The 25,683-nt window shown below is 69.9% G+C and overlaps 4 protein-coding genes across 5 annotated transcripts; all 4 read left to right on the top strand.

Annotated features, from left to right (window-relative positions):
• The first annotated feature begins 694 nt into the window (after positions 1 to 694).
• Positions 695 to 9,002, top strand: CPXM1 (carboxypeptidase X, M14 family member 1). The gene is made up of 14 exons (XM_076363513.1): positions 695 to 1,268; positions 2,201 to 2,308; positions 3,196 to 3,305; positions 3,839 to 3,978; positions 4,054 to 4,138; positions 5,287 to 5,437; positions 5,610 to 5,698; positions 5,874 to 5,997; positions 6,165 to 6,361; positions 6,455 to 6,634; positions 6,851 to 7,148; positions 7,229 to 7,368; positions 8,038 to 8,140; positions 8,737 to 9,002. The coding sequence occupies exons 1-14, from the start codon at positions 695 to 697 to the stop codon at positions 9,000 to 9,002; spliced, it is 2,565 nt and encodes an 854-aa protein (XP_076219628.1).
• A 620-nt stretch (positions 9,003 to 9,622) lies between these two features.
• On the top strand, positions 9,623 to 11,230 carry LOC143173309 (putative N-acetyltransferase camello). Its single transcript, XM_076363512.1, has 2 exons — positions 9,623 to 9,689; positions 10,289 to 11,230. Exons 1-2 carry the CDS (start codon positions 9,623 to 9,625, stop codon positions 10,969 to 10,971), a joined length of 750 nt encoding a protein of 249 aa, XP_076219627.1. The 3' UTR covers positions 10,972 to 11,230.
• A 716-nt stretch (positions 11,231 to 11,946) lies between these two features.
• Positions 11,947 to 14,551, top strand: LOC143173305 (putative N-acetyltransferase family 8 member 5). 2 transcript variants are annotated; one of them, XM_076363508.1, is made up of 2 exons: positions 11,947 to 12,034; positions 13,408 to 14,551. In XM_076363508.1, exon 2 carries the CDS (start codon positions 13,421 to 13,423, stop codon positions 14,105 to 14,107), a length of 687 nt encoding a protein of 228 aa, XP_076219623.1. In that variant the 5' UTR covers positions 11,947 to 12,034; positions 13,408 to 13,420; the 3' UTR covers positions 14,108 to 14,551. The 2 variants fall into 2 exon arrangements, with proteins under 2 accessions (XP_076219623.1, XP_076219621.1); XM_076363506.1 differs by lacking the exon at positions 11,947 to 12,034 and adding an exon at positions 12,448 to 12,742.
• Positions 14,552 to 15,235: 684 nt separating this feature from the next.
• Positions 15,236 to 25,677, top strand: VPS16 (VPS16 core subunit of CORVET and HOPS complexes). The gene is made up of 24 exons (XM_076363514.1): positions 15,236 to 15,349; positions 15,680 to 15,768; positions 15,899 to 15,996; positions 16,771 to 16,899; positions 17,278 to 17,422; positions 17,489 to 17,604; positions 17,949 to 18,071; positions 18,995 to 19,050; positions 19,257 to 19,346; positions 19,945 to 20,039; positions 20,843 to 20,919; positions 21,155 to 21,286; positions 21,395 to 21,522; positions 21,917 to 21,952; positions 22,165 to 22,273; positions 22,344 to 22,478; positions 22,583 to 22,691; positions 22,960 to 23,057; positions 23,149 to 23,253; positions 23,800 to 23,877; positions 24,138 to 24,307; positions 24,430 to 24,526; positions 24,730 to 24,833; positions 25,162 to 25,677. The coding sequence occupies exons 1-24, from the start codon at positions 15,297 to 15,299 to the stop codon at positions 25,304 to 25,306; spliced, it is 2,517 nt and encodes an 838-aa protein (XP_076219629.1). The 5' UTR covers positions 15,236 to 15,296; the 3' UTR covers positions 25,307 to 25,677.
• The last annotated feature ends 6 nt before the right edge of the window (positions 25,678 to 25,683 follow it).

Below are 25,683 nucleotides of genomic sequence, written 5' to 3'. Positions count from 1 at the left end.
CAGGGACACTGCAGGGTGCTGGGGACAGTGGCGACATGGTGCAAGAACAGTGGGAACATGGTGCTGGGGACAGTGGGGACACTGAATGGTGCTGGGGACAGTGGGGACACAGTGCAAGGGTGGCGGGGCCACTGCAGGGACACGGTGGGGACACGGTGCAAGGGCCGCAGGATGAGCAGGCTTGACCCGGTGCCCCCTGTTCAAGGGGGCTCTCGGAGCAGCTGGTCACACGGGGGGTGGGGACAGTTTTACCCAACACCTCCGCAGACCCCCGGGCAGCCCGGCGGGACCCCTGCCCTGCCCTGCCGCCCTGCCCAGCCCGGCGGAGCGGTGCGGGCAGAGGTGCGGGCAGAGGTGCGGGCAGAGGCACTTTGCCCGTTGGGGGGGCAGCGACGGGCTCAGCGGGAGGGAAGAGGGGCCGCGGGGGTGGGAGCCCACGCGGGGCCGCGGGGGTGGGAGCGTGCGTGACCGGCCCGGCTCCGCCACGGCCCCGAGCGCCCGGTTCCCACACCTCCCCCCCCGCCCCGGGGGTCCCGGCCAGGCGGGAGCGGGCGGGGGGCGCGGGGGGGGGGGGGGGGGGGGGGGCGGGGAGGGGCGGCGAGAGCGGCGGGGGAGGGCCGGGCAGGCAGCGACGGGGCAGGCAGCGACGGGGCAGGCAGGGCCGGGGGCCGCTCCGCTCCGCTCCGCCGCGGCCATGCTGAGGCTGCCCCTCGCCCCGATGCTGCTGCTGCTGCTGCTGCTGGCCCCCCCGCCGCCCCCCGCCCGGGCGGCGCCCCCCGGGAGCCCCCCCCGCCCCCGGGGGCTGGCGGCCGCCCCCGCCGAGCCCGGCCGCCCCGGCGCCACGGAGATGGGCACCCCCGGGGGCACGGCGGGGGCTGCCCCGGCAGACACCGCGACGGGACCCCCCAAAGGCACCGGGGCGGCCCCCCCGAGAGGCACGGCACCGAGGCCCCCCCCAACCACGGCGGGCCCTCCCAAAGGCACCGCGACGACACCCCCCAAAGGCACCGGGGCGGCCCCCCCGAGAGGCACGGCAGCGACACCCCCGAAGGCCACCACAACGGGCCCCCCCAAAGGCACCGCGACGGGGCCCCCCAAAGGCACCGGGGCGACCCCCCCGAAGGGCACCGAGGCGAGCACCTCAAAAAGCACCACGGCCACCCCCCCGAAAGGCGCGGCGGCGGGGGGGGGCCCGGGCAGCGCAGCCCCCTCCAGCCCCGGCCCCCCCGAGCACGGGCGGCCGAAGGAGGGGGGCCCCGGGGCCAAAGGTAGGAGCCGCGGGGGGCTGCGGGGGGGGGGGGGAACTGGGGGTTGCATGAGCTGTGAGTGCGTGTGAACACACCCGTGTGCACGGCTCCGTGTGCAGGGACGTGTGTGCACAAGTGTGTGTGTGTGTGTGTGTGTGCAGGGATGTGCATGCACAATGTGTGTGTGTGCAGGGATGTGTGCAGGGACGTGTGTGCACAAGTGTGTGTGTGTGTGCAGGGATGTGCGTGCACAATGTGTGTGTGTGCGCGCGTGCGCAGGGATGTGTGTAGGGATGTTTGTGCACAAGTGTGTGTGTGTGTGTGCAAGGATGTGTGCAGGAATGCTTGTGCACAAGTGTGTGTGCGCAGGGATGTGTGCAGGAATGTTTGTGCACAAGTGTGTGTGTGTGTGTGTGTGCAAGGATGTGTGCAGGGATGTGTGTGCACCAGTGTGTGTGCGTGGCTGTGTGCACAGGGATGTGTGCGTGTGGAGGGGAGTGGCTTAAAGTGTGCGTGCACAGCGGTGCGTGTGCATGCGAGTATGGACATGTGTGTGGTTTGTGTGTATATCTGTGCATCGGCGCATGTGAGTGTGCACTCTGTGTGTGTGTGTGTGTGTCTGCATTTGTGCTGTTTCTGCGTGCGCGTGACTTGCGTTTGTGTGTTTGTGTGGCATGTGTCCATGTGCAGATGTGTGCATGTGTGTGCACGCACACGCGTGCACTGGGGGCCGTGCACACCTCTGGGGCTGTGCTTGCAGCCTGTGGGGGGGGGGGGGGGGGTGCCCCGGGGTGTCCCTGTGAGCGCTGGGGGCTGTGTGCGGGGGGGTGGGGGGGTGGGTGATGGGGTGCAAGTGTGCGTGGGTCCCCGAGGGCAAGCACGCTTCTGCCCCGGGGTGCTGCATGGGTGGCCCCGGACCCCACCGCCTTGGGGGTCCCTTTGCCCGTCTCCAGTCCCGGCGCCCAAGAAGAAGCTGGTGCGGGTTAAAGTCGTGAAGAAGAAAGTGGTGAAGAAGAAGCCAAAGGCTCCGGCCAAGGACGCGGCTGCTCTGCAGGACCCTCGTACGTACCCTTAGCACCAGGGGATGGGGCAGAGGGGCCTGCGGGGCTGCACAGGCACACACGCGTGTGCACACGCCTCCGCACCATGCACACACCTCCGCACCATGCACACGAGCTGGGTGCTCGGCGCTGGGGTACACACCCGCACGCCTCAGCACGTGCGCCCACGCATGTGGGGAACGGCCCCAGCCCTTCCCCTGCGCTGGGGGGGGGGCACAGCCACCGCCCTGGCCAGGGACATGCCATCACACACGCGTGGCTCCTGCGCTGTCACACGTGCACACCCTGCACACGCACAGCCGTCATCCTGTGCATGCGCCCTGCGTGTGATGGCACAGAAACACTCCCTGCGGGCATACACGCGTGTGCGGACGCACACCCATCCTGCAGTGGGGATGGGGGATGCTGGCAGGGCTCCCCCCCCACACCTCTGCTGGCCTCCCTGCCCCTCTGCGTGACGGGGAGCGGGGTTGTTTGCATGACGCAGAGTGGGGTTTGCATGACACGGAGCAGGGTTTGCCCTGGCTGCGTTCATGGCTGCGGTCGTGGCCACGGCTGTGGGGCCCGGCTGCATTCCTGCGCTGGGGGCTGGAGCTTGGGGTCTCGCCCGCGCGTTCTTGTCTGGCCCTGCAGAGCCTGGGAGCGGGGCCAGGGTGGGCGGCGGTGGTCAGGGAGCCGGTGCAGGCAGGGCTGCCGTGCCTCACCAGGCGGGCACACGTCCTGCAGCACGGCACGGCATGGCACGGCACAGGACCTGCCTGGCATTGCCCCTAGGCACACGGAGAGGCGCATAGGGTGGGGGCAGCCCTGGGGGAGGGACCCCTGCGTGGGGGCAGCCATGCACAGGGGTCTCTGAGCAAGCCCGGCCCCCTCTGCTCTGCCCCCAGAGTGCCCCCCCCTGGGGCTGGAGTCCCTGCGGGTGCTGGACTCCCAGCTCCGAGCCTCCAGTGACAAGCACTACGGCCTGGGTGCCCACCGCGGGCGCCTCAACATCCAGGTAGGATGCGCGTGTGCGTGGCGTGTGTGTGGCATGTGCAGCATGCACAGTGTGCGCATGGCACGTGCCATGGTGTGTGTGTCATGTTTGCATGGCGTGTGCATGGTGTGTGTGCACTGTATGCATGGTGTGTGCATGGCGTGTGCACTGTACGCATGGCGTGTGCATGGCATGTGCGTGGCGTGTGCATGGCACACATGTCACAGGGGCTCTCGAGCATGGACCCCCCCCCCCAGCCTCGCCGTGGCCGGTGGGAGCCAGGCCTGCCAGCAGTGCCGGGTTCATCTGCTCGTTGGACGGGGCGGGGGCTCAGCCACGGCCCCTCGGAGGGTCCCATTAAACCCAGGACTTGGTCCCCCAGCCAAGTGGTGCCGTGCAGCTCAGAGCGCTGTCCTGGTGCCGGCTGCTGTGCCACTGCCGCGTGGGCACATCTCCTCGCGGGACCATGGGGACCGGGGGTGCACGGGTGGTGGGGACGTGCCCCAGTCAGGGCCCTGCGTCCCCCTCACGGCCCTGCGCGCCCTCCCCCGCAGTCAGGGCTCTACGATGGGGACTTCTACGACGGCGGCTGGTGCGCAGGGCAGGAGAACACGGAGCAGTGGCTGGAGGTGGATACCCGCGGGCTCACCAACTTCACCGGCATCATCACGCAGGGGCTCAACTCCATCTGGACGTAAGGCAAAGGGCAGGGCCAGTGCCAAGGGGCCGGGCAGGGGGCCAGGACCCTGCTGACCTCTCCCCCACACAGGTACGACTGGGTGACGTCCTACAAAGTCCAGGTCAGCAACGACACGCACACGTGGCAGCCATGCCGCAACGGCACCAAGGAGGCGGTAGGTGCCCACGGGGAGCAGCCCTGGGCAGGGGTGGTGGGAGCGGGGACCCCCCCTGGCACCCCCAGCCCGCCCGGCTCCCCGAGCAGAGTGAGGGTACGGAGCGTTATCCGTGCCAGGGTGGTTAGCCATGGGAGGGGGGTTAACCGTGCCGGCTGGCGCTGGGCTGGGACCCGGCTCTGTTGCCTTTGGCCTCCCCACCCGTGAGCATCCTCCAGCACTTCCCCCCCGGGCACCAGGCACAAAGGCTGCTTGTCCCCGGCTGCCGCCCCGGCCGCCTGCCAGGCCCCCCCCGGTGCATGCGCGTGAGCGTGGTGGGGGCACGCGCAGGTGTGCGCGGCGCTGTGTGGCACGGCTGGCTGTGCCCGAAGGCGAACACGGCAGCCTGGTGCTCGGGCGCGCATGTGAGTGCTGCGCACGCAGGGTCACACGTGTGTGTGAGGACGGAGGGGGTGCGCAAGCACCCCGGGGTGTGCACGCGTGTGTGCAGGGAGGCGTGAGACGTGGGGGCTGCCAGAGCCGGCCACGCTGCTCCCACGGCCAGACCAGGTACCAGCGCTCGGGGTCCCTGTGCCAGCGCTGTGCCGGGGCGGGTTTGTGGGTCCCTGTGCCAAGAGCAGTTTTGGGGATCCCTGTGTCAGGGCTGTGTCGGGGGCGGCTTTGGGGGTCCCTGTGCCAGGACTGTGCCAAGAGCAGTTTTGGGCATCCCTGTGCCAGGGCTGTGTCGAGGGCGGCTTTGGGGGTCCCTGTGCCAGGGGCAGGTTTGGGGGTCCCTGTGCTCATTCCTGGGGACCGTGCTGGGGACCCTCCCCTCTGGGTGCTGGGGTGGTGGGTTTGGGGGGCAGAGCAGCACAGGCACCCCAGGCCTTGTGTCACGGTTGGGGCTTTGGTTCCTTGGCAGTGCCGGGCTCAGCGCGCCCCCCCCCCCCCCCCCAGCCGTGTGTCTGCTCCTCATTAGGGGCTGGAGGGGGGCCAGGGGAGGCCAGGCCTGGAGGCGGCTGCGGTGCCTGTAACCCTTTGGGCCCCGGCAGGCGGCTCTGCTGCAGTCCCCCCATCCCCGCGACCCCCGGCTGGGTCCCCCCCCTCCCCCCCCCAGCACAGGGACCCACAAAGGGCTGCATCCATCCCTCCCCCGCCCCCCTCCCCAGGTCTTCCCTGGGAACAAGGACCCCGAGACACCAGTGCTCAACCTGCTGCCCTCGCCGGTGGTGGCACGCTACCTCCGCATCAACCCCCAGACCTGGTTCCAGAACGGCACCATCTGCCTGCGGGCAGAGGTCCTGGGCTGCCCGCTGCCAGGTGGGTGCCCGCTGCCTGCTGCCCGCCACCCCTCGCCCCCACCCGCGAGCGCCCAGGACGGGCACGCTCTGCCGGGGCTGTCCCCGGGGTTGGGGTCTGGGCTGTTCCCGCGTCCCGGGATCTCTGACCGTGTCCCCCCTCGTCCCCTCTCTGCCTGTCCGGCTCCTCACAGACCCGAACAACATCTACTCCTGGCACAGCCAGCCCCTGCCCACCGACAAGCTGGATTTCCGCCATCACAACTACAAGGAGATGAGAAAGGTGCCCTCCCTGCAGCCCCGGCATGGGGAAGGGGGTCTCTGCACCCCTGGGGACACCCCAGTGTGGGGCAATGGGGGTCTCTGCACCCCTGGGGGCAGCCCTGGCATGGGGCAGGGGGTCTCCGCACCCCCAGGGTGCCCCCGGACCCTGACCCAGAGCACTGTGGCCTCCCCAGCTGATGAAGCGGGTGAACGACGAGTGCCCCGACATCACCCGCGTCTACAGCATCGGGAAGAGCTACCTGGGCCTCAAGATGTACGTCATGGAGATCTCCGACAACCCCGGGCAGCACGAAGTGGGTAGGTGCCCTGTGGCTCTGGGACAGGCGGTGACAGCTGGGGTGGCCAGGGACACCCAGGCTGATACAGGATGGGGACGGGGTGGCCGGGGATGCCCAGGCTGACATGGAGCATAGAGGACCGGGGCGGCCAGGGCGCCCGCTGTCACTGTGCGCTGTGCCCGGCAGGCGAGCCGGAGTTCCGCTACGTGGCAGGGATGCACGGCAATGAGGTGTTGGGCCGGGAGCTGCTGCTCAACCTGATGGAGTACCTGTGCCGGGAGTTTCGGCTGGGCAACCCCCGCGTGGTGCAGCTGGTCACCGAGACCCGCATCCACCTCCTGCCCTCCATGAACCCCGACGGCTACGAGACTGCCTACAAGCTGGTAGGGTTGGGCCGCCCGGCCCCGGGGTGCTGAACACCGACCCACAGCGGGGCTGTCTTGGCGCCGGTCCCCGATGACCCCATCCCCCGGCAGGGCTCGGAGCTGTCGGGCTGGGCCATGGGCCGCTGGACCTACGAGGGCATCGACCTCAACCACAACTTTGCCGACCTCAACACAGCGCTGTGGGACGCTGAGGACAACGACCTGGTGCCACACGAGTTCCCCAACCACTACATCCCCATCCCCGAGTACTACACCTTTGCCAACGCCACGGTGAGCCCGGCCCCGTGGGCATCCCGAAACCCACCCCTCCTCCTGCCCCAGCGCGCCTGGGTGATGCCCGCCCGTGGGGGGGCTGCGCCGGGGACAGACCCACGGGGTCTCAGCCATGCACCCTAAGGAGGGGGCGACGGGATCCTTTCCTCCGGCCCGGCGGGGGGTTCACCGCTGGGACCCGCCACGGCCCCCTCTGATACGGGGTCCCCCCAGGTGGCCCCCGAGACGCGGGCGGTGATTGACTGGATGCAGCGGTACCCCTTCGTGCTGAGCGCCAACCTGCATGGGGGGGAGCTGGTGGTCACCTACCCCTTCGACATGACCCGCACCTACTGGAAGGCGCAGGAGCTGACCCCCACCGCCGACGACGGGGTCTTCCGCTGGCTGGCCACCGTCTACGCCACCTCCAACCTGGCCATGGCCAGCGAGGAGCGGCGCCTCTGCCACTACGACGACTTCACCCGCTTCGGCAACATCATCAACGGGGCCAACTGGCACACGGTGCCCGGCAGTGAGTGGGGGGCTGGGGCAGGGCGGGTGGGCAGCCAGGGACCACCCCCCCCCGACACCGCCCCTCCCCATCCTGCACAGGCATGAACGACTTCAGCTACCTGCACACCAACTGCTTCGAGATCACGGTGGAGCTCTCCTGCGACAAGTTCCCGCATGCCTCTGAGCTGCCGGCCGAGTGGGAGAACAACCGGGAGTCCCTGCTGCTCTACATGGAGCAGGTCGGGGACGGGGACCCCCCAGGTGGCCCCGCGGTCCTGGGTGGGGGGACACGCTGTGGGGTCCCACGGGGAGCGTGGGCATTGAAGGGTCGGGCTTTCGGCAGGGGCTGAGCAGATGGCAGCAGGTCACGGCTTGGGGGTCCCCAAACACCCCCGAAGCTCCACGTGTCCCCGTGCCCCCCACGGGCACCTCCACGGGCACGGAGCGCGGGCTCGGCGTGCGAGGCACATGTGCGACCTGCAGCACGTGTGCGCTCCGCGCGGGAGGGGCGTGTGCCCCCGTGCCCAGGGCAGGCGTGTGCCACACGCAGTGTGGACGTGCGCCTCCACGTGTGTGCAGCCCGCAGGGCGCCCGTGGTCATGCACACCGCGTGTGGCAGGTCCGCATGCGCGGGGTGTGCGCGCTCCCTGTGAGGGTTCGTGGGTGCAGGGCGCATGTGCCTGGTGTGCCAGTGCCGCCCGTAGCACGCCTGTGCCGTGGGTGTGCGCTGCCTGCCGCGTGTGCCGTGGCGCCGTGCCCCGCACCGGGGTCTGGGCACAAACAGCGCTGAAGGTGGCATGCGTGGGTGTGCACATACGTGTTTGTGTGTGCACGTGCGTGGGTGTGCGCACGTATGTGCCACCTGCACGCCCGCCCCACTGACACCCGCTCCGGCCCGCGGTCCCCAGGTGCACCGCGGGATTAAGGGGGTGGTTCGGGACAGGGACACGGAGCAGGGCATCGCCAACGCCATCATCTCTGTGGACGGCATCAACCACGACGTCCGGACGGGTACGATGGGATGGGGATGGGATGGGATTTGGGGATGGGGAGGGGATTGGGGAGCGGATGGAGATGGAAATGGGGAAGGGGACTGGGAGGGAATGGGGATGGGGATGGGATGAGGTTGGGAATAGGGGTGGGGTGGGGACAGGAATGGGATTGGGGAGGGGATGGAGATGGAAATAGAGATGGGGATGGGGCAGGGAGGGGATGGGAATGGGATGAGGTTGGGAATGGGGATGGGATGGGGACAGGAAAAGGACTGGGGATGGGAATGGAGATGGGGACAGGGACAGGAATGGGATGGGGATGGGATGGGATGAGGTTGGGAATGGGGATGGGATGGGGACAGGAAAAGGACTGGGGATGGGAATGGAGATGGGGACAGGGACAGGAATGGGATGGGGATGGGGTGGGATGGGAATGGAAATGGGATGAGAATGGGGACGGGACGGGGACAGGCGTGGGATTGGGGATGGAGATGGGGATGGGATGGGGACAGGAAAAGGACTGGGGATGTGGATGGGGATGAGGACGGGGCTGGGGATGGTGACAGGCGTGTGGCAGCACCAACGCCCCACCTGACCCCCGCCCCGCTGTCGCAGCCTTCGACGGGGACTACTGGCGGCTGCTGAACCCGGGGGAGTACGAGGTGACGGCGCGGGCCGAGGGCTACCAGGCGGCCACGCAGCCCTGCCGCGTCTCCTACGAGAACGTGCCCACCCCCTGCAGCTTCCGCCTGGCCCGGGAGCGGCGGCAGCGCCTGCGGGGGCGGCTGCCCGGGGGGGGGGCCCGCCCGCCCCCCGACCTGCCGCTGCGGCTGCGGCGCCAGCGCCTGCGCCGCCTGCGCGCCCACCGCCGCGCGCCGTGACCGGGGACCGGGGACGGGGGGGGGGGGAACGGGAGACGACACGACGGCCCGGGGCCGCGGGCTCGGCGCGGGGGCCGGGGGCTCGGAGCCGGCGGCGGGGCCGGGAAGGCGCGGGGGCCCGCGGGGGGGCCGGATCCGGAGCGGGTGCTCCCCGCGTCGCCGCTGTGCGGGACGCCTCCCAGTAAAGTTGGCTGTGCCGTTCCCGCGCCTGCCGCCCCTGCGCCTGCCGCCGACCGGGCCTCTGCCGCGGGGACGGGGCCCGCTCCGGCCCGCCACGAGGGGACGGGGACGGGGACGGGGCCCGATCCCGCCCCAGCCCGGGGCTTCCAGCAAGCCCCGCCCCTCAGGAGGACCCGCCCACCCCTCGCCCCGCCCTCGCCCTGAAAGTCAACGGCGCCTCCGCAGACGGAGGTCCCGCCTCCCGCGCCCTGGCTCCGCCCCTCGGCTCCGCCCCGGCCGCGCGCGCCCTCCCTTCTTCGGTCCAAGCCACGTGACCAGCTGCCCCGCCCGCGGGCGTCACCCCGTCCCCTCCGCGGGTCCGGCGTCCCCGCCGCCCCTCGCTGGGCGCCGATTGGCCCGTGGCGGCGGGAGGGGCGTGCCCCCGGAAGGCGCGGCGGCCAATGAGCCGCGAGCCCTGTCAGCGTCAGGCGGGCGCTGGCGGCGGCGCGGGTGCGGGCGGAGGGCGCGGTGAGCGGGGGCGGGGCCGGGGCCGGGGGGTGCGGGAGGAGCGGGGGGGGAGTCCGGGGGGTGCTGGGAGCAGGGGGGCACCGGGGGGCCCGCGGAGGGGTGGTCCGGGGGGGGCTGGGAGGGCCCCCGCGGGGGGGCCTGAGGGGGCCCACGGGGTGCGAGGAGGGTGGACTTGTGGGGAGGCGTGCGGGGTCGCTCCCGGGGGGGGGGGGGAGAAGGGGCCCTGGGGGGACGGAGGGGGGCAAGGGGGAGTCTGGGGTGGGGGGGTCCGTGGGGCTGGGGGAGGGGGGGAAGGGTCCCTGGAGGGACGGGTCCCTTGAGGGACGGAGGGGGGCAAGGGGGAGTCGGGGGGGGGGGTGTGGGGGTCCGGGGGGATAGAAGGGTCCCTGGGGGGATGGAGGGGGGCAAGGGGGAGTCGGGGGGGGGGTCCGGGGGGCTGGGGGCGGCCGCTTCCCTGCCCGCACCAGCCTGGCCCCGCAGGCAGCGGGTGCTCGCTGGCACCACGCTGTCCCCGGGCTCCACAGGACCCCTGAGCCTGCCCCAGCACCGGGGGGGCACTTGCCGGAGCTGACCCCCCCCCTGCCCCCATCCCGCCCCAGCGCGCACCATGGTGGAGTACCGGATCCGGCCATACCGCGACGAGGACTACGAGGCGGTGCGCGAGGTCTTCGCCACCGGCATGAGCGAGTACGCCCCGGCGCTGTGCCTGCACGTGCTGCGGCAGCCCTGGGCGCTGCTGGTGCTGGGCTGCACCTTCTGCCTGCTTCTGGCCAGCGCCCGCTCCCTGCTGCTGCCCGTCCTGGCCCTCACCCTGCTGCTGGCCCTGGCCCGGCACCTCCTGGGCTGCGCCTGGAGCACCTACATTGACCGCTGCCTCGGGGACGACCTGCGGGACATCAGGGCCGCCTACGCCGAGAGCGCCGGCGCCCAGTTCTGGGTGGCGGAGGCGGACGAGAGGGTGGTGGGCACGGTGGGCTTGCGGCCGGCCGACGACGGCGGCGGCGCCGACGGGGAGCTGGCGTTGAAGAGGATGTCGGTGCGGAAGGACTACCGGGGCCTGGGCATCGCCACCGCGCTGGGCCGCACCGCGCTGGCCTTCGCGCGGCAGCGCGGCTGCCGGGCCGTGGTGCTCAACACGCTGATGCTGCAGCACGAGGCTCGCGCCCTCTACGAGCGCCTGGGCTTCCGCCGGCACCGCCTCTACGTCCTGCCCACCGCCTACGGCCGCCTGGCCAACTGCACCATCACCACCTACCGCTACGACCTGTCCGGCGCGCCCTGAGCCCCGCTGCAGCCCCGGGGAGGGCGGGCATCGCGCCCTGGCACCGGCACGGCCAGGCGTGAGCCCTGCGTGGGGCCAAGGTGCACGGGGGGGAGCCCGTGCCCAGAGCCCTGCCGCGCTGGCTGTGCCATGGGCTGCTGCTCTTGACCGTGCCTGCCGGACACGGTGCTGCCGCGGGGCGCTGGGTCTCCCCCCGGGCTCGTGCCTTGCCACGGAGCCGCACGGGTGTTGCTTCTCAGGGAGTGTGCTGCACGCCGGTGAGGAGGCAGCACGGGGGGGGGTAGGGACCCTCGTGCCACACGCGGTGGGGGGGGGGGGTGTCTGTGGGGTGCAGAGGAGGGGCCGGGGCAACCGCCACCACCCCACCAGGAGGTGGAGGTGCCGCCCTGCTCCCCACCAAACCTTGCCCGGGGGGTTCAGCCTGCCAGGAGGGATTTCCCGGGGGGAGGCTGTGTCCTGCCTGGCCCTGACTCCTCTGTGTCCCCTGGGGGGGCACGTGGCTGCCTGAGGGAGACCCCTGGCCGTGTGGTGTGTCCCCCCACGGCCGCTCCGTGGAGCCTGCGGGTCAGGCGCTGCCGCCACACAGGGTGGAGAAATAAAGGACTGTCCGCAGCGCTGGGCTGGGTCGTTCTTCCTGTGCTGGCACGGGGTCCCTGAGGGGCTCAGCCTGCCCCCCCCCACCCCAAGGGGAGCTGGGGGTGGAGGGAGCTGGGGGCTACAGCAGCCCTCAGGGGCTGGCAAAGGGGTTAAATGTGCTTGGACACAGACAGACGGATGGATGGACGCACACCCCCACACACACCCCCCGGCGAGGCTTCCCCCACCGTGGGGGTCCAGTGCCGGAGCATCCCCTCCATTTGGTGGGGGCAGGGGACCCAGGCACTGCCTGGGTCCCCCGTCCCCACGCAGAAGTGGGCCCCCCACCATTCACCCGGCGGAGGCTGAGCATGACTCCGTAACCTTCTCAGGGCTTGGTTTATGGCAGCAACTCGGCATCGTCGGGGGCGGCACTTCCCCTTCGGCGCCTGCGCTTGCCGTGTCCCCGGAGCCGCCATCAGCCCGGGTAAGGGCCGAGCTGGGGGTACATCCCGGTGCTGTCACCGGAGCCCCCCCCCCCCCCAGGCTGGGTGAGACCCCCCCGAGGGTTGCAGGACGATGGGCTGAACGGAGCCTGCATCTTTCTGCGGCAGCAGTGGGAGCCACCGGCGCAGGGCAGTGCCGGGGCTGTGGGAAACAAAGGCCCGCCCCGTGCAGGGGGGCTTGCTGGCCCCCCAGGGTCTGGCGAGGGACTCCCCCACTTTGCCCCGAGGACCTGCGCAGCCGCGGTCCCCGGTTTGAGGAGCAGCAGGCGGTGGGGGGGGACCAGGAGTCTGCCAAGGATGGGGGGGGGGTGCCGGGACCCCGGGGGGGGGGGGGGGGCTGAGGCCATGCTCCCCCTTAGCCCCCAGTAATGAGGCCAGTGCAGACCCCTGCGGGGTTTTCGGCAGCTTGGGGTCCCCAGTCCCTTCCCCGGGGCAGGGAGAGCCATCCCCACTCAGGGTCCCCGTGCCCAGGGTGGCTCAGCACCCCTCACAAGCAGGAGCGCAAGCCCACTGCATGTCCCAAGCAGCCCCCGGGGGTTTCTGTGCCCATCACTCCCCCCCCCTCACCATGTCCCTTTGCCCTGCTCCCGCCACGGCACCACGGGGCAAAGGACGGGCAGCCAGGCAGCTGCCCGCCTCTACCCGGGTTTCGTTGTGCCACGACTCCTGGGGAGCCGACGCTGCTGCCAGTGAGTGCCAGGGTGCTGGGGCAGTTCAGGGATCGGGGGGGCGACAGGCATCCCCAGATCCTCCTGATCTTCCCTTCATTCCCCCCCCCCCCAGGCTCTGCTCCCCACTCCTGGGCATCCCAGCCCGAACCTGCTCCCTGCAGCCTGGGGCGGGTGGGATGAATCTCTGAGGCCCCATCAAGGGAGAAGACGGGAGCCCCCAGCCCGCTTCGCCCCTGCCTTCACAGGGACCCCCGTGTGGGACCAGCCCCCAGCACGGCTGCTGCTCCAGCCCTGGGGGAAGCAGGGAGAAACGGGATGAGAGGGGTGATGCTTGGAGGGGTTCACGGGATCCCCAAGGGGAAAGAGGGGTGTGAGACGAGGAGGTGGGGGGGTGTCAGGGCAGGAACCCCGCAAGGGGCCGAGGGGATGGGATTCCCAGAATGTCCACCCTAGGCAAAGCTGGTGATGCTGACTTTTAGCGAGAGGAGGGTAATTACACCGGCGGGGCAATGCAAAGCGCAGGCTGGTGCCCAGCCGATGGGAGCTAACACGGCTGCACCGTGCTCGGACAGCGATTCCTGCCCGTTCCCCGGCTGTGCCGTCCCGGCGATGGGGTCTGGGGATGCTCTGGGGGTCCCCATCCGAGGCAGGCACTGCCCTGACACCCCTGTGCCGTGCCGCAGGTGCCGGCAGCCCATGGCATCCTACCGCATCCGGCAGTACCGGGACCAGGACTACGACGCTGTGCGGACCCTCTTCGCCCGCGGCATCTTGGAGCACGTGCCAGCCGGCTACCGCCACGTCCTGCGCTTGGCGTGGGCGCAGCTGGGGCTGCTGGTCCTCTTTGCAGCAGTGCGGGCAGCTGCCGGCTACTGGGTGCTGGGGCTGGGGGCCGTGGCGCTGGCGCTGGCGGCCACTTGGCTCCTGGTCCGCTCCTTCAGCACCTCCTACGTGCGCCAGGCACTGAGCACCGACCTCTGTGACATCCCCGCCAGCTACCTGCGGGCGCCCGACTCCTGCTTCTGGGTGGCGGAGGCCGGGGGGTCCGTGGTGGGCATGGTGGCTGTGGCACCACCGCAGGATCCGTCCGAGAGAGGGGTGGCCCTGGAGCTGAAGCGAATGTCGGTCAGCAAGGACTACCGGGGCCTGGGCATCTCCAAAGCGCTCTGCGGGGAGGTGCTGCGCTTTGCGCAGGCGCGGGGGTACGGGGCGGTGGTCCTCTCCACCTCCATGGTGCAGGTGGCGGCCCAGCGGCTCTACGAGGGCCAGGGCTTCAGGAAGGTGGGTGCCTTCAGCCCCTCGCTGCTCGGCAGCCTCCTCTGCTTCCGGATCTTCCACTACCGCTGCAACCTGCCCGGCCGCACCGCAGCCCCACCGCACTAGGCAACTGCCACGGCACCCCAACCCCAGCACGTGAGGCACTGCCACGGCACGCATGTCCCCAGCCCCGGCACGTGAGGCACCGCTGCGGCACCCCTGACCCTGGCCCCTGGCACGGTAGGCACCACTGCAGCATCCCCAGCACGCGAGGCACCACTGCGGCACACCTGACCCCGGCACGGTAGGCACCACTGCAGCATCCCCGGCCCCAGCACGCGAGGCACCACTGCGGCACCCCTGACCCCGGCACGCTAGGCACCACTGCAGCATCCCCGGCCCCAGCACGCGAGGCACCACTGCGGCACACCTGACCCCGGCACACTAGGCACCGCCGCGGCACCCGCATGGGGTCGGCAGTGGGGGACGGAGGCTGTGCCTGGCCAGGCTGCCGGGGGCCTTCCCCGGTTTTCCAGCCCCGAGAAATAAAGAGAGACCTGTGGGAAAGCCGCCGTGGGGCACGTATGTGGGTATGCGCGCGCCTGCACGCACGCGTGTGCGCATGCGCGTGCACGGGGTGTGCACGTGCGCGAGTCTGTGTTGCGTGGCCGTGCGTGCACGCGCGTGCAAGTTTGCGTGCGTGCATGCGCCTGCACGTGGCCCGCGCGCCCGTGTGCGTGTGTGCACGCATGTCAGCGTGCCTCTACCGCCATGTGTGCCAGCACACGCCTCCCCGTCGTCCCCCCGACCGCCGGCCTGGCCGCGGGGCTGTGAACAACCCGGGTAATGCCCGCTCTGCCCGCGGGGGGGGCCCGGGGCCGTCCCGGGGCCGTCCCGGGGGACACCTTGGGGGACGAGGGCATCGCGGGTGCCCGGGGCAGGAGGACCCCCGTGCTGAGGACAGGGGGGACCAGGGACCCCCGGGGTTCTGGGGGGGGGGGGGAGGGGGTGTCATCCTGGGATGATGGCGGCAGGGGACGCCCCGGGGACAAGGGACCCCGGGGCCCGGGAGCGGGCGGGCGGCCGTGCCCTCACTGAAGATGGCGCCGGCGCCGACCCGCCGTGCCCTCACCGAAGATGGCGGCGGTCCCCCCCCCCCCCCCCCCCCCCGTGCCCTCACTCAAGATGGCGGCGGCCAAGCCGGCGTCGCGGCGGGGCGGGGCGGGGCGAGGCGGGCGGAAGCGCAGGCAGAGGCCGAGCCGCCGGCAGCGCCCGGCTCGTCCCGTTCCGTCCCGTCCCGTCCCGTCCCGGCACCATGGACTGTTACACGGCCAACTGGAACCCGCTGGGCGAGGAGGCCTTCTACCGGTGAGGGGCGGCCCGGGACCGGGACCGAGACCGGGACCGGCCAGAGGCAGCCCCTCCCCGTCCCTGGGGCCGGCCAGGGGGTCCCGGGGCCGGTCGTGTGGGTCCTGGGGCCGGCCTTGGGGCTGCTCGGGGGTTCTCAGGGCTGATCATGGGCCTTGGGGCTGGCTGGGGGGGTCCCGGGGCTGGTCGGCGGGTCCCGCGGTGGCCATGGGTCTTGGGGCTGGCGGGTGGGTCCCAGGGCCGGTTGGGGGGGGGTGGGCGCCGTCCCTAGCCCCCCTTCCCCCATCCCTCAGTCTGCCGACTGTCCATCCGTCTGTCCGTCGCCTGCAGGAAGTTCGAGCTGTACGCCATGGAGTGGAGCCTGAAGGAGGACCTGCGGGACTGCCTGGTGGCAGCCGCCCCGTACGGGGGGCCCGTAGGTAGGGCCGGGCCCCGGCCCCCCGGGACCCTGCGCTGGGGCAGGAGCCACGGGAGAGGGGCTGTCCCGGACCCCCGGTGGTGACGGCAGAGGGGCCACGGCTCAGACGGACTGTCCCATCCCGCCCGCAGCTCTGCTGAAGAACAACGCCCGGAAGGAGAAATCCCCCAGCGCCCGCCCGCTGCTGGAGATCTACTCGGCCTCAGGGCTTCTCCTGGCCTGCATCCCGGTGAGCCGCCCCAGGGTCGGCCGCCCCCTCCTTTAAGCTGCACCCCGAGTGCTCCGTGGAGGTCTGTGATGTGCCAGGGAGCTTGGGACAGTCCCAGCTGCCCCTCGGAGGACGCCGGAGGCTGTAGCTCTGTGCCCCTTGCAACAATAAGCCCGCGGGCAGGGGAACTGTAGAAGGGCTCACTGGTGACACCGAAGGCTGTATGGCTGGGTTACCAGCTGGGTGTTGCAGGTGAATCACCGGGCTGCGAGGCCGGCAGTCACCTCTGCCTGTGCCACTCGCTTGCGTGCCCTTGGGCAGCTCCTCTGGTCTCTCCACGGGGAAGCAGGATGCTGCCACGTGTCCTTGGCACTACCCTAAGGTCTCCGGAGCGATGGCTCCATGTAGCTCCCTCAGTCCCCTGAAAGCTTTGGAGAAGCTGCTCCGGAGCGGTGGCGTGTGCAAGGGGGAAATGGGGAGAGCCGTAGGGAGAGGGAGGCTGCCCAGCCTTGGGAGAGGGGGACGGGAGCAGCAGCGTTGGCGCCACGGGAGCATTCTCCCTTCCCCGCTGTCCGGGGCTTGGGGCGGACACAGGGCAGTGAGGATGTGGAGGGACAGGGAAAGCTGCTGCGACGGCAGGGCCCTGCAGAGCCATGGCAGCCGGGGGCATCAGAGCTGCGGATGCCCAACCGTGGCCTTTGGCTTCACGTACGTCTCCTGGAGGGACGTCTCTGGGGCTGGGCCGGCCGGGAGGTGAGCAGCCCCGTGGTGCGCTCACGTGTCTCCTGCCCGCAGTGGAAGAGCGGCCAGCTGGTGCAGCTGGGCTGGACGGCCAGTGAGGACCTGCTGTGCATCCAGGAGGACGGCACCGTTCTCATCTACAACCTCTTCTGCGAGTTCAAGCGCCATTTCAGCATGGGCAACGTGAGTGGAGCAGGATGGGGAGCTCAAGAGGTGCCCAGGGTTGGGTTTGTGCAACGGAGAAGTGAAACGCTGTGAGGCCTCCCTGAGCGCTCCCCCAGCCCCGTGGGGCACAGTGGGGAGCCTGGGGCTCTCCCAGCCTCACTGCAGGGCTGCCTGCTTTCAGGAATGAGCTGGCAACCGTCCCCATGGCCCCTGGGGCCAGAGTGATCCCCTCTTCGCTGCAGGAGTGAGGCCTGTCTGCACTGGGACACCTGCCAGCAGCGCAGCACAGGGCTGGGCTCACTCCTCGCCGAGGCAGTTTCCTTCCCAGAGCAGCGGCGGCGCAGTGCTGAGCCCCGGCTGCCCCGGCTTGGGCCCAGCTCTTTCTCCATGGCACAGGAGGTGCTGCAGAACCACGTGCTGGAGGCGAAGGTCTTCCACACGGAGTACGGCACCGGCGTGGCCATCCTCACCGGGGCACACCGCTTCTCCCTGACCACCAACATCGACGACCTGAAGCTGCGCAGGATGCCCGAGGTTCCCGGTGCGTCCCTTCCCCGCTGCCCCGGGCTCCGGCCAAGCGCAGGGGCCTGACGCCGGTGCCCGGCAGGTCTGCAGAAGCCGCCCTCCTGCTGGGCCGTGCTGTCCCAGGACAGAGTCACCATCGTCCTGCTGGCGGTCGGACAGGACCTCTACCTCCTGGACAACACCTCCTGCTCCGTGGTGGTGAGTGAGCCGCGGCGGGTGTCTGAGGGGAGCAGGGCGGTCTGCAGCCCCCCGCACTCACTGGCAGGTCCCTTCCCTTGTCCCCCCGCTGTCCCACGGGCTGCTCTCCAGCCTCCAGCACTCGCTGGCAGGTCCTTTCCCCTGCTGTCCCATGGGCAGGCGTGTACAGCAGGGACACCTGGCCCCATCCTGGCCAGGGGCAAAGAGGTGAGGATTGAGTGGGTGCGGGGTAGGAAGGGACAGCCCCGCTCTGACCAGTCCTCAGCCCCTTACACAGCATCGGTGCCAGCGTGTGGCACGTCCCGTGGCCCCCAGGTGCGACCCTCTCCTTTTCCCTGTCCCAGACCCCCCCTGGCATGAGCCCCTCCGCCGGCGCCTATCTGCAGATGGCCGTGTCCTTCAACTACCGCTGCCTGGCACTCTTCACCGACACCGGCTACATCTGGATGGGGCTGGCCACGCTGAAGGTGAGCATCTCCCTTCCCTCCCCGTCGCGGGGCATTAGGGTGTCAGCCCACCCCTCCTCTCCCTGTCTGGCAGACAGATCTGGCAGGGTGGGGTGTCCACGCAGGGGGCACCCTCAGGGTCCCCACAGACTGAGGTCTGCAGGTCAGCCTCGCTGCCGCCCGCCCGTGTCTGCACTCCTGTCCTCGGGAGATCCACCCTCTTGTTCTTCACCTGATTTTTATACCTTACTCCCCACTTTTTCTATTTCCGAACCTACCCTTTTGCTGGCCTTGCACCTGCCTTTCTCTGTCCAAACCACCCCCCCTGCAGATAAACAGCCCCCCACTAATTGCTTTTTCCCCACCGGTCACAGTTCTGTTAAGTCCTTACCCAAGTTTGGTGGTTCTAGTACTGTTTCTTAGGCAGTCTCAGCCTTATCGCCGCTGCTGGTGTGGTCGCTTCGGCGTAGGGGCCTTGCTTGCGAGTCTTGATTCTGCCCTGCAAATTCCCCCACGTTGTGGGGCTCGTGCTGGTGAGGTGCTGGTTGCCTTCTGTGGTCTCCGAGACCAATCCTGCTCCTTTCGCCTTCGTTCACTTACCGGGTCTCAGTCGAGCACAAGCAGCTTCTTGCTCTATGTGCAGGCAAGCTGTGTGCCGCAGCAATGGAGGAATGTTTCTCACACTCGGCTTAAGTGCTCGCGCAGCATCTTTGCCCTTCAGCTGCGTCGGCCGCAGCCCTAGCTGCCTCCAGAGCTAGAGATGGGGCCGGCTGCTCCCGCAGGACCCGCTCATGGCGCGGCACCCACGCTCCCGGTGCCCAGCGCAGCCTGGTCTGTGCTGCTCATCCCCCAGCAGCTGCCCTCAGCGCGTGGCCCCGGCAACGCAGGCGATGCCACCCGTCCCTGCGCCGCCGTCCCCCTGACCCAGCTCTCTCCTGCTGCAGGAGAAGCTCTGCGAGTTCAACAGCAGCGTCCGATCTCCGCCCAAGCAGATGGTTTGGTGAGTGGTCTCCCCGCCAGCCCCCTCTGCCCCCGACCGTGCCTACCCACGCTCCTCCGGTACCCTGAGCCTTTGCTGGGGTCTGCTCGGCTCTGCGGCCACCCTGCTGCCTCCCCGCGATGAGCGGGAGCCTTTCGTGTCCCCGCTCCAGGCGTGGGGGGCTGCAGCTGGGCTGGGGTTAAGCCGGGGCTGGGGCTCCCTGGCAGGTGCATGCGTCCCCGGAGCCGGCAGCGTGCCGTGGTGGTGGCCTGGGACCGGCAGCTGATGGTGGTGGGGAACTCCACGGAGTGCATCCGGTATCCTTTGGGGAAGAGGTGTCATTTCCAAAGGCCAGCCCAAACTGCGGGCCTCTGTGGGCCCTCCGTGGGCCACCGCCGTCTCTGTCATGGGCGAGGGGTGCTCCAGGAACACCAGTGGTGTCAAGTGGCCCCCCAGGACAGTCAGAGGCGGCTGAACTTCTTCCTCTCCTCTGCAGTTTTGTCACGATCTCCACTGCCTGGTCCCGGCCAACCCAGTCCTGTACAGCAGCGAAAACCCCTCCTGTCTGCCTCCCTGGCCCCCTCCTCCGAGCCTTCCTGCTGAGGGGATCCCACTCCCCCTCGGCTCCGAGAGCAGCGGTGGTGCTGGGAGCCACCAAAGCCCCCGCGGCTGGGAGCACTGTCCCTGCCGAGGTCCAGTCCCGATTCCCCAAGGGCGAGGGCTGCCATGGGTGGGGGGATTCCTGTCCCTCCCAAGTGCTGATCCCATGCCCTCTCTGCGGAAAGGGGGGTCATGAGCCGGGGGGGACGGGGGGTCCAGGAGGTTGCTCCTCAGCATCGCTGGGGCCGGCCCTCAGCAGGGCTGGGCTGCACCCAGAGCATCTTGCTTCCCGCGAGCCCTTAGCGGGGAGCGCAGGTTTGTCCTGGATGAGGACTCCTACCTGGTGCCAGAGCTGGACGGGGTCCGGATCTTGTCTCGCACATCCCACGAGTTCCTGCACGAGATCCCAGGTGAGATGGCGCCAGGTGGCGAGGCTAAGTGGGGACCTCCCCCCCCGCACCCGGGCAGGCAGGTCTCTCCTGCACCGCTCGGTGCCCAGGACGCGGCCCGTGACTCTGCCCAGCTCTGTGTGCGGGGGTCCGGCCTGCCCAGCCCTTTCTGGAGGCTCAGGAGGTGGTGAGAGCCCCACAGCCGAGTAGAGCCATGCCCTGAGCCCCACCAGCCGTCTAGTGCAGGGCTCTGAACCCAGTCCCTCGCCCGGCCCCGGGCTCCCTCCTTCCCCAGCACCGCACCAGTTCTGGTCCCCTGCTTTGCCAGCTCTGCTGTGCCCCTGTCCCCTGAGTGGGGCCCTGCAGGCTGCCACCTCCCCCTCCTGCTGCCAGAGCACCCGTGCTTTGAGCCGAGGCCCGGCACAGCTCGGCACGCCTGTTCCTCACCTCCTGTACTGCTGCCACCCTCGCGCTTCCAGAGCGGAGCCGCCGTGGCTCTGCGCGGGGGAATAGCTCCTTGGGACCCGCGTGTCCTGGCAGCTGCCCCTGCCTCCGTCTCTTGGACCCTTGGGTCGATGTTTACTGGGGGCTGCAGTTGCGAGGGCTGGAAGAGCGGCCCCGAGCCATCCATCGGCACGGCTCTGCCCAGCTCCTCAGGCCGGCGGTGGCCGTGCTCCCACCCCGCCGAAGGACGGTGCCGGCACGGGCTCTCCTGCGGTCCAGAGCTGCAGGCAGGGACAGTGGCGGAGCCGGTTGCAGCGGGTGCAGGTGACGCGCCTGGGCTGGGGCAGCGTCCCACGTATTTTTTTTCCCCGTCTCTGCAGAGGCCAGCCAGGAGATCTTCAAGATCGCCTCCATGGCCCCAGGGGCACTCCTGCTGGAGGCACAGAAGGAGTACGAGGTACGGCCCGCTGCCCCACTCCGGGTCCTGCCTGCCCCTGGGAAGGTTGGGGTGTCTCTGATGCAAACCGCTGCCGGCGTTATCCTGCGGTGATGGGAAGGGGGAGATCCCGGAGGTCCCTGCCGGGGGCGAGGGCTCCCTTGGCCCCCAGTCCCAGGGGTGCTGGGGCTCCCAGGGCTCACCCTGGCCGGTGAGCACCCCATCGCTCTCCCCCACGGGCTGCGCTCCCCTGCAGAAGGAGAGCCAGAAGGCAGACGAGTACCTGCGGGAGATCAAGGACCAGAAGCTGCTCCCAGAGGCGGTGAGCCAGTGCATCGAGGCAGCTGGCTACGAGCACGAGCCGGACACCCAGAAGTCGCTGCTGAGGGTAAACGAGGCGCAGGGAGGCTTTGGCTGCGGCTGAAAGCGTCCCCCTCCCGGCTGGTGGTCGTGCTGCGGCCGGCACAGCCCCAGCGCCGCACGCCTCTTCCCACAGGCAGCCTCCTTCGGGAAGTGCTTCATCGACAAGTTTCCCCCGGAGAGCTTCGTGCGCATGTGCCAGGACCTGCGGGTGCTCAACGCCATCCGAGACTACCAGATCGGCATCCCCCTCACCTTCACCCAGTATCCTGCGTGGGACAGTGCATGAGCCATGACCCTGGGGCGGGTGCAGGATCTGGCCCAGGCAGGATCAGTGCCGTTTGGGGCTCCAGGCCCTGCTGGGGCGGCCGCCTCATAGGAGGAGAGAGCTGCAGAGCCGGTTAGCTGCTAGCCCCGCAGGGTTCGGGCACCAGCTATGCCCTGGGCCCCGTGGCAGGGGTCTGTAGCTGAGGCCTCTACGCTCATCACACCCCGCAGAGCTGGCCTGCGGTGCTTGCAGAGCCGAGCTGGCCCTATAGCCATATGCACCGGGTGCTGGCCCAGCTGGCTCGGGGACGCTGCCAGGACGGGGGGTGGGCGCCCAGCACGCGTTGCCTGTGCTCCGTGGGGTTTTGTGGTCCCTTGACTGTCCCCACAGATACAAGCGGCTCACCATCGAGGTCCTGCTGGACAGGTAAGGGTCCCCATGAGCTGGGCATGACAGCCCCGTCCCCGAGCAGCCTGGGCCAAGGCAGCGTCCGGCCACGCTGCAGTCCCCATCCCCACGGTCTCCGTCCCCCTGGCCGGGCGCTGAGTGAGCTCGGTCCCCCGCGAGGCCGGCCGAGCTGCTCGACTCCTCGGACCCCTGTGGGGCCGTGCCGCTGACCCCACCGTGTGCCACACCAGGCTGGTCCTGCGGCGGCTCTACCCCCTGGCCATCAGGATCTGCGAGTACCTGCGCCTCTCGGAGATCCAGGGCGTCAGCCGCATCCTGGCCCACTGGGCCTGCTACAAGGTAAGGAGGCAGCTCGGAGGGTTCTGCCCAGGTGGGGCGTGTGGAGACCTCTCCGCTCGTGCCCTTCCAGGTGCAGCAGAAGGACAAGTCCGATGAGGAGGTGGCCCACGCCATCAACCAGAAGCTGGGTGACACGCCGGGCATCTCCTACTCGGAGATCGCTTCCCGGGCTTACGACTGCGGCAGGACGGAGCTGGCCATCAAGGTCTCGTGGCTCTGGCCGTGGCATATCTGGCTGGGCGGTGGGATGGCTGGGGGAGGGGGTCAGACGTGGTGGCCACACACTGACGACCCCTCTGCCGCCTGCAGCTGCTGGAGTATGAGCCGCGCTCCGGGGAGCAGGTCCCGCTGCTGCTGAAGATGAAGCGGAGCAAGCTGGCCCTCAGCAAAGCCATCGAGAGCGGGGACACCGACCTGGGTAAGGGTCAGGGCTGGGCAGAGGAGGGGCTCTGCAGCGGAGGGGAGGGGTTTTGGGGTCTGGGGGAGCCCGTTCACGGCTTTGTGCCTTGTGGGATGGGGGTGGTGGGAGCTGCTTGAGCCCTACGGGGCAGTGCTTGCCCTCAGCACGGGGCTCTGCCCTGCGCCTGGACGTCCCCTCACTCCCCTCCCGGTGCTGCTCCCCGGGGCCAGCCATGCAGGGGGCAGGGTCCCCATCCCCCCCTCCTGAACCGCGCTGCCTGCCCCAGTCTACACCGTCGTGCTCCACCTGAAGAACGAGCTGAATCGCGGCACCTTCTTCATGACGCTGCAGAACCAGCCGGTGGCCCTGAGCCTGTACCGCCAGGTAGGGGCTGCCACCGCCCGCCCGGCCCCCGGGAGCCACCGTGGTGTCCATCCCCGTATGCCCTAACCACCCCCCCCCCATCGCTCCCCAGTTCTGCAAGCACCAGGAGCGGGAGACGCTGAAGGACCTGTATAACCAGGATGACAATCACCAGGAGCTCGGCAACTTCCACGTCCACTCCAGCTACTCGGAGAAGGTCTGTGCCCAGCAGCGGCGGGAGGAGCGGGGAGGAAGGGCTGGCGGGCTCCGGGCTGACTCCTCCTCACCCAGGGAGGCGCGTGGCCGGGGAGAGACAGTGTGCTGGGGAAGGGGCAGGGGGGGATATCATGCCTGATGGCTGCCTCTGCCCCACGCAGCCCAGCGGCACCAGCCGGGTGTTTGCAGCCAGGGGGGTTTCCACCCTCCCCACGCTCAGGGTGGGCTGCGGGTGAGGGAAGGGAGCTCCCCACCTCATACCCCGGGGCCATCGTCCCCTCGGGGGTCTGTGGTAGCAGACACCCAGCCCGTCCCGCGTGTGCCGGGGGGAGGTAAGGATCCCACCCAGGGCTAGGCAGGGCCCAGCCCTAAACCCATCTCTGGGGATCAAAGCAAAGCATCGCAGAGCCGGAGCTTCACCTTGGCCGTGTCTCAGCACGAGACACCCCTCCTGCCCCACCTGTGGGGCTTTGAGGGTGCTGCCCCGGCCCTGCAGCATGGCACCCGTGCTGGCAGGGGCTGAAGTGGCCGTGCTCTCTGTCCTCAGCGCATCGAAGGGCGAGTAGGAGCTCTGCAGAACGCCCTGGACGAGTACTACAAAGCCAAGAACGAGTTTGCTGCCAAGGTGAGTGCAGCCGGGTCCGGGGAGGTGCCGCGGGGGGCCCCTGCTCTCCTGGGGCTGGGCAGGAGCAGAGCTGGGCATTGCTGGCGGGCACAGGGCTTCGGCTGGGCCACCTCCGCTTTACGTGGCACCACAGGTCCCCCTGCCCTGCTCTGCAGCCGAGGCTGGGTGGGCTGCTGCCATCACTTGCTGGGGCAGGGACCCTCTGAGCCCCGTGGGCAGAGCTGGGACGGGGACCCTTTAGCTGGCGCTTTGCTCCCCAGGCCACAGAGGATCAGATCAAGCTCCTGCGGCTCCAGCGACACCTCCAAGAGGACTTTGACAAGCCCTATCTCGACCTCTCGCTGCACGACACTGTCTCCAACCTCATCCTGGACGGCCACTGCAAGCGAGCCGAGCAGCTCTACCGGGAGTTCAAGATCCCTGACAAGAGGTCGGTTCCGGGGGGGGGGGGGCTCCTCTGTGCAGCCCTGGGGGCTCACCCCGGGTAGGAGCCATGCTCTGGGGCTGCAGGGCACTGGCAGCTAGAGGAGCAGGCTTGACCTGCATCCCCAGGTACTGGTGGCTGAAGATCAGCGCCCTGGCCAACCGCGGGGACTGGGAGGAGATGGAGAAGTTCTCCAAGAGCAAGAAGTCGCCCATCGGGTACCTGGTAAGAGATTTCCCTGCCGGAGGGGGGGCAGGCCTGCCCCATGGGTGGCTGTGGGGCTGGGCCACGGCGTGGGGCAGCAGGAGGGCACGGCATGGAGCAGCAGCCTGGGCGGGCTGGCGTGGGGCAAGGGCTGAAGCCGGGGGCCTGGAGGGCCCAGCAGCCAGCCCCCCCGTTCCCTCCTACCCCGCTCCTCTCCTCTCCAGCCCTTCGTGGAGATCTCGGTGAAGCACCACAACCGCTACGAGGCCAAGAAGTACGCGCCCCGTGTGACCCCCGAGCAGCGCGTCAAGGCCTTCGTCCTGGTGGGGTGCGTCGGCTTGGCCCCAGCCCGGGGGCAGCTGGGGGTGCACGGAGCAGGGTCGGAGCCCGCAGGAGCAGCTGGTTCCTCATGCAGCATGGCTGGGGACTTGGGGGCCTCCGGGGGAACCAGAGGTGGATGAGACCCCTGGGAGCACGTGGGTGGTGCTGGGGGGGCACCCTGAGCCTCGTCCTCTGCAGCCGGTGAGGGCTGCGTGGGGTGCCTGCCCTTGCTGGGGCTGGTGCCTCCAGGACGTGGGGGAACGGTGGCTGGGAGGCTGGGGCTGCTGCCCCCCTCCTGTCCCCACACCGCCCCCAGCTCCCCCGCTCTGCCGCAGGGACCTGGACCAGGCGGCCGATGCTGCCATCGAGCACAAGAACGAGACGGAGATGAACTTTGTCCTGTCCAAGTGCACCGCCAGCACCGACGCCGCCGTGGCAGAGAAGCTGAACCGGGCCCGAGCCCAGCTCCTGAAGAAGTGAGCCCCAGCCGTGGGGCGCCCTGCCCTGACCATGCACTCTCGGGGGGGGGGGGGGGTGCTCCAGCCCCCCGCCCTGCCACTGGGGCCACTCTGGGCTTCTCAGCCCTGTCCCCCCCAGCCCAGGCTCGCTGCCCCCCCCTCCTCTCAGCCCTCCACGCCTCCCCCTTGCCGCGGGGTGTCTGTGCCCGGGGACGAGGGCAGGGTGGCAGAGGGGTGTCCGTGTCCTGCGCCAGGGCTGGGGGTCACCCTGGCAGCGTCCCCCTCGCAGCTGGTACGAGGCCGAGGTCTTCCTCGCCGGCTGCGACATACGGCAGCCGGACCCCCACCCCCCTCCCTTCTTGTTCAATAAAGAGAAGAGCTCGCTGTCCCGTCTCCTGG

This window comes from Aptenodytes patagonicus, unplaced genomic scaffold (genome assembly GCF_965638725.1).
Source record: "Aptenodytes patagonicus unplaced genomic scaffold, bAptPat1.pri.cur scaffold_60, whole genome shotgun sequence".
Taxonomy (NCBI): Eukaryota; Metazoa; Chordata; class Aves; order Sphenisciformes; family Spheniscidae; genus Aptenodytes; species Aptenodytes patagonicus.
Note: the sequence above shows the minus strand (reverse complement) of the source record. Positions and strands in the feature narration are given on the sequence as shown.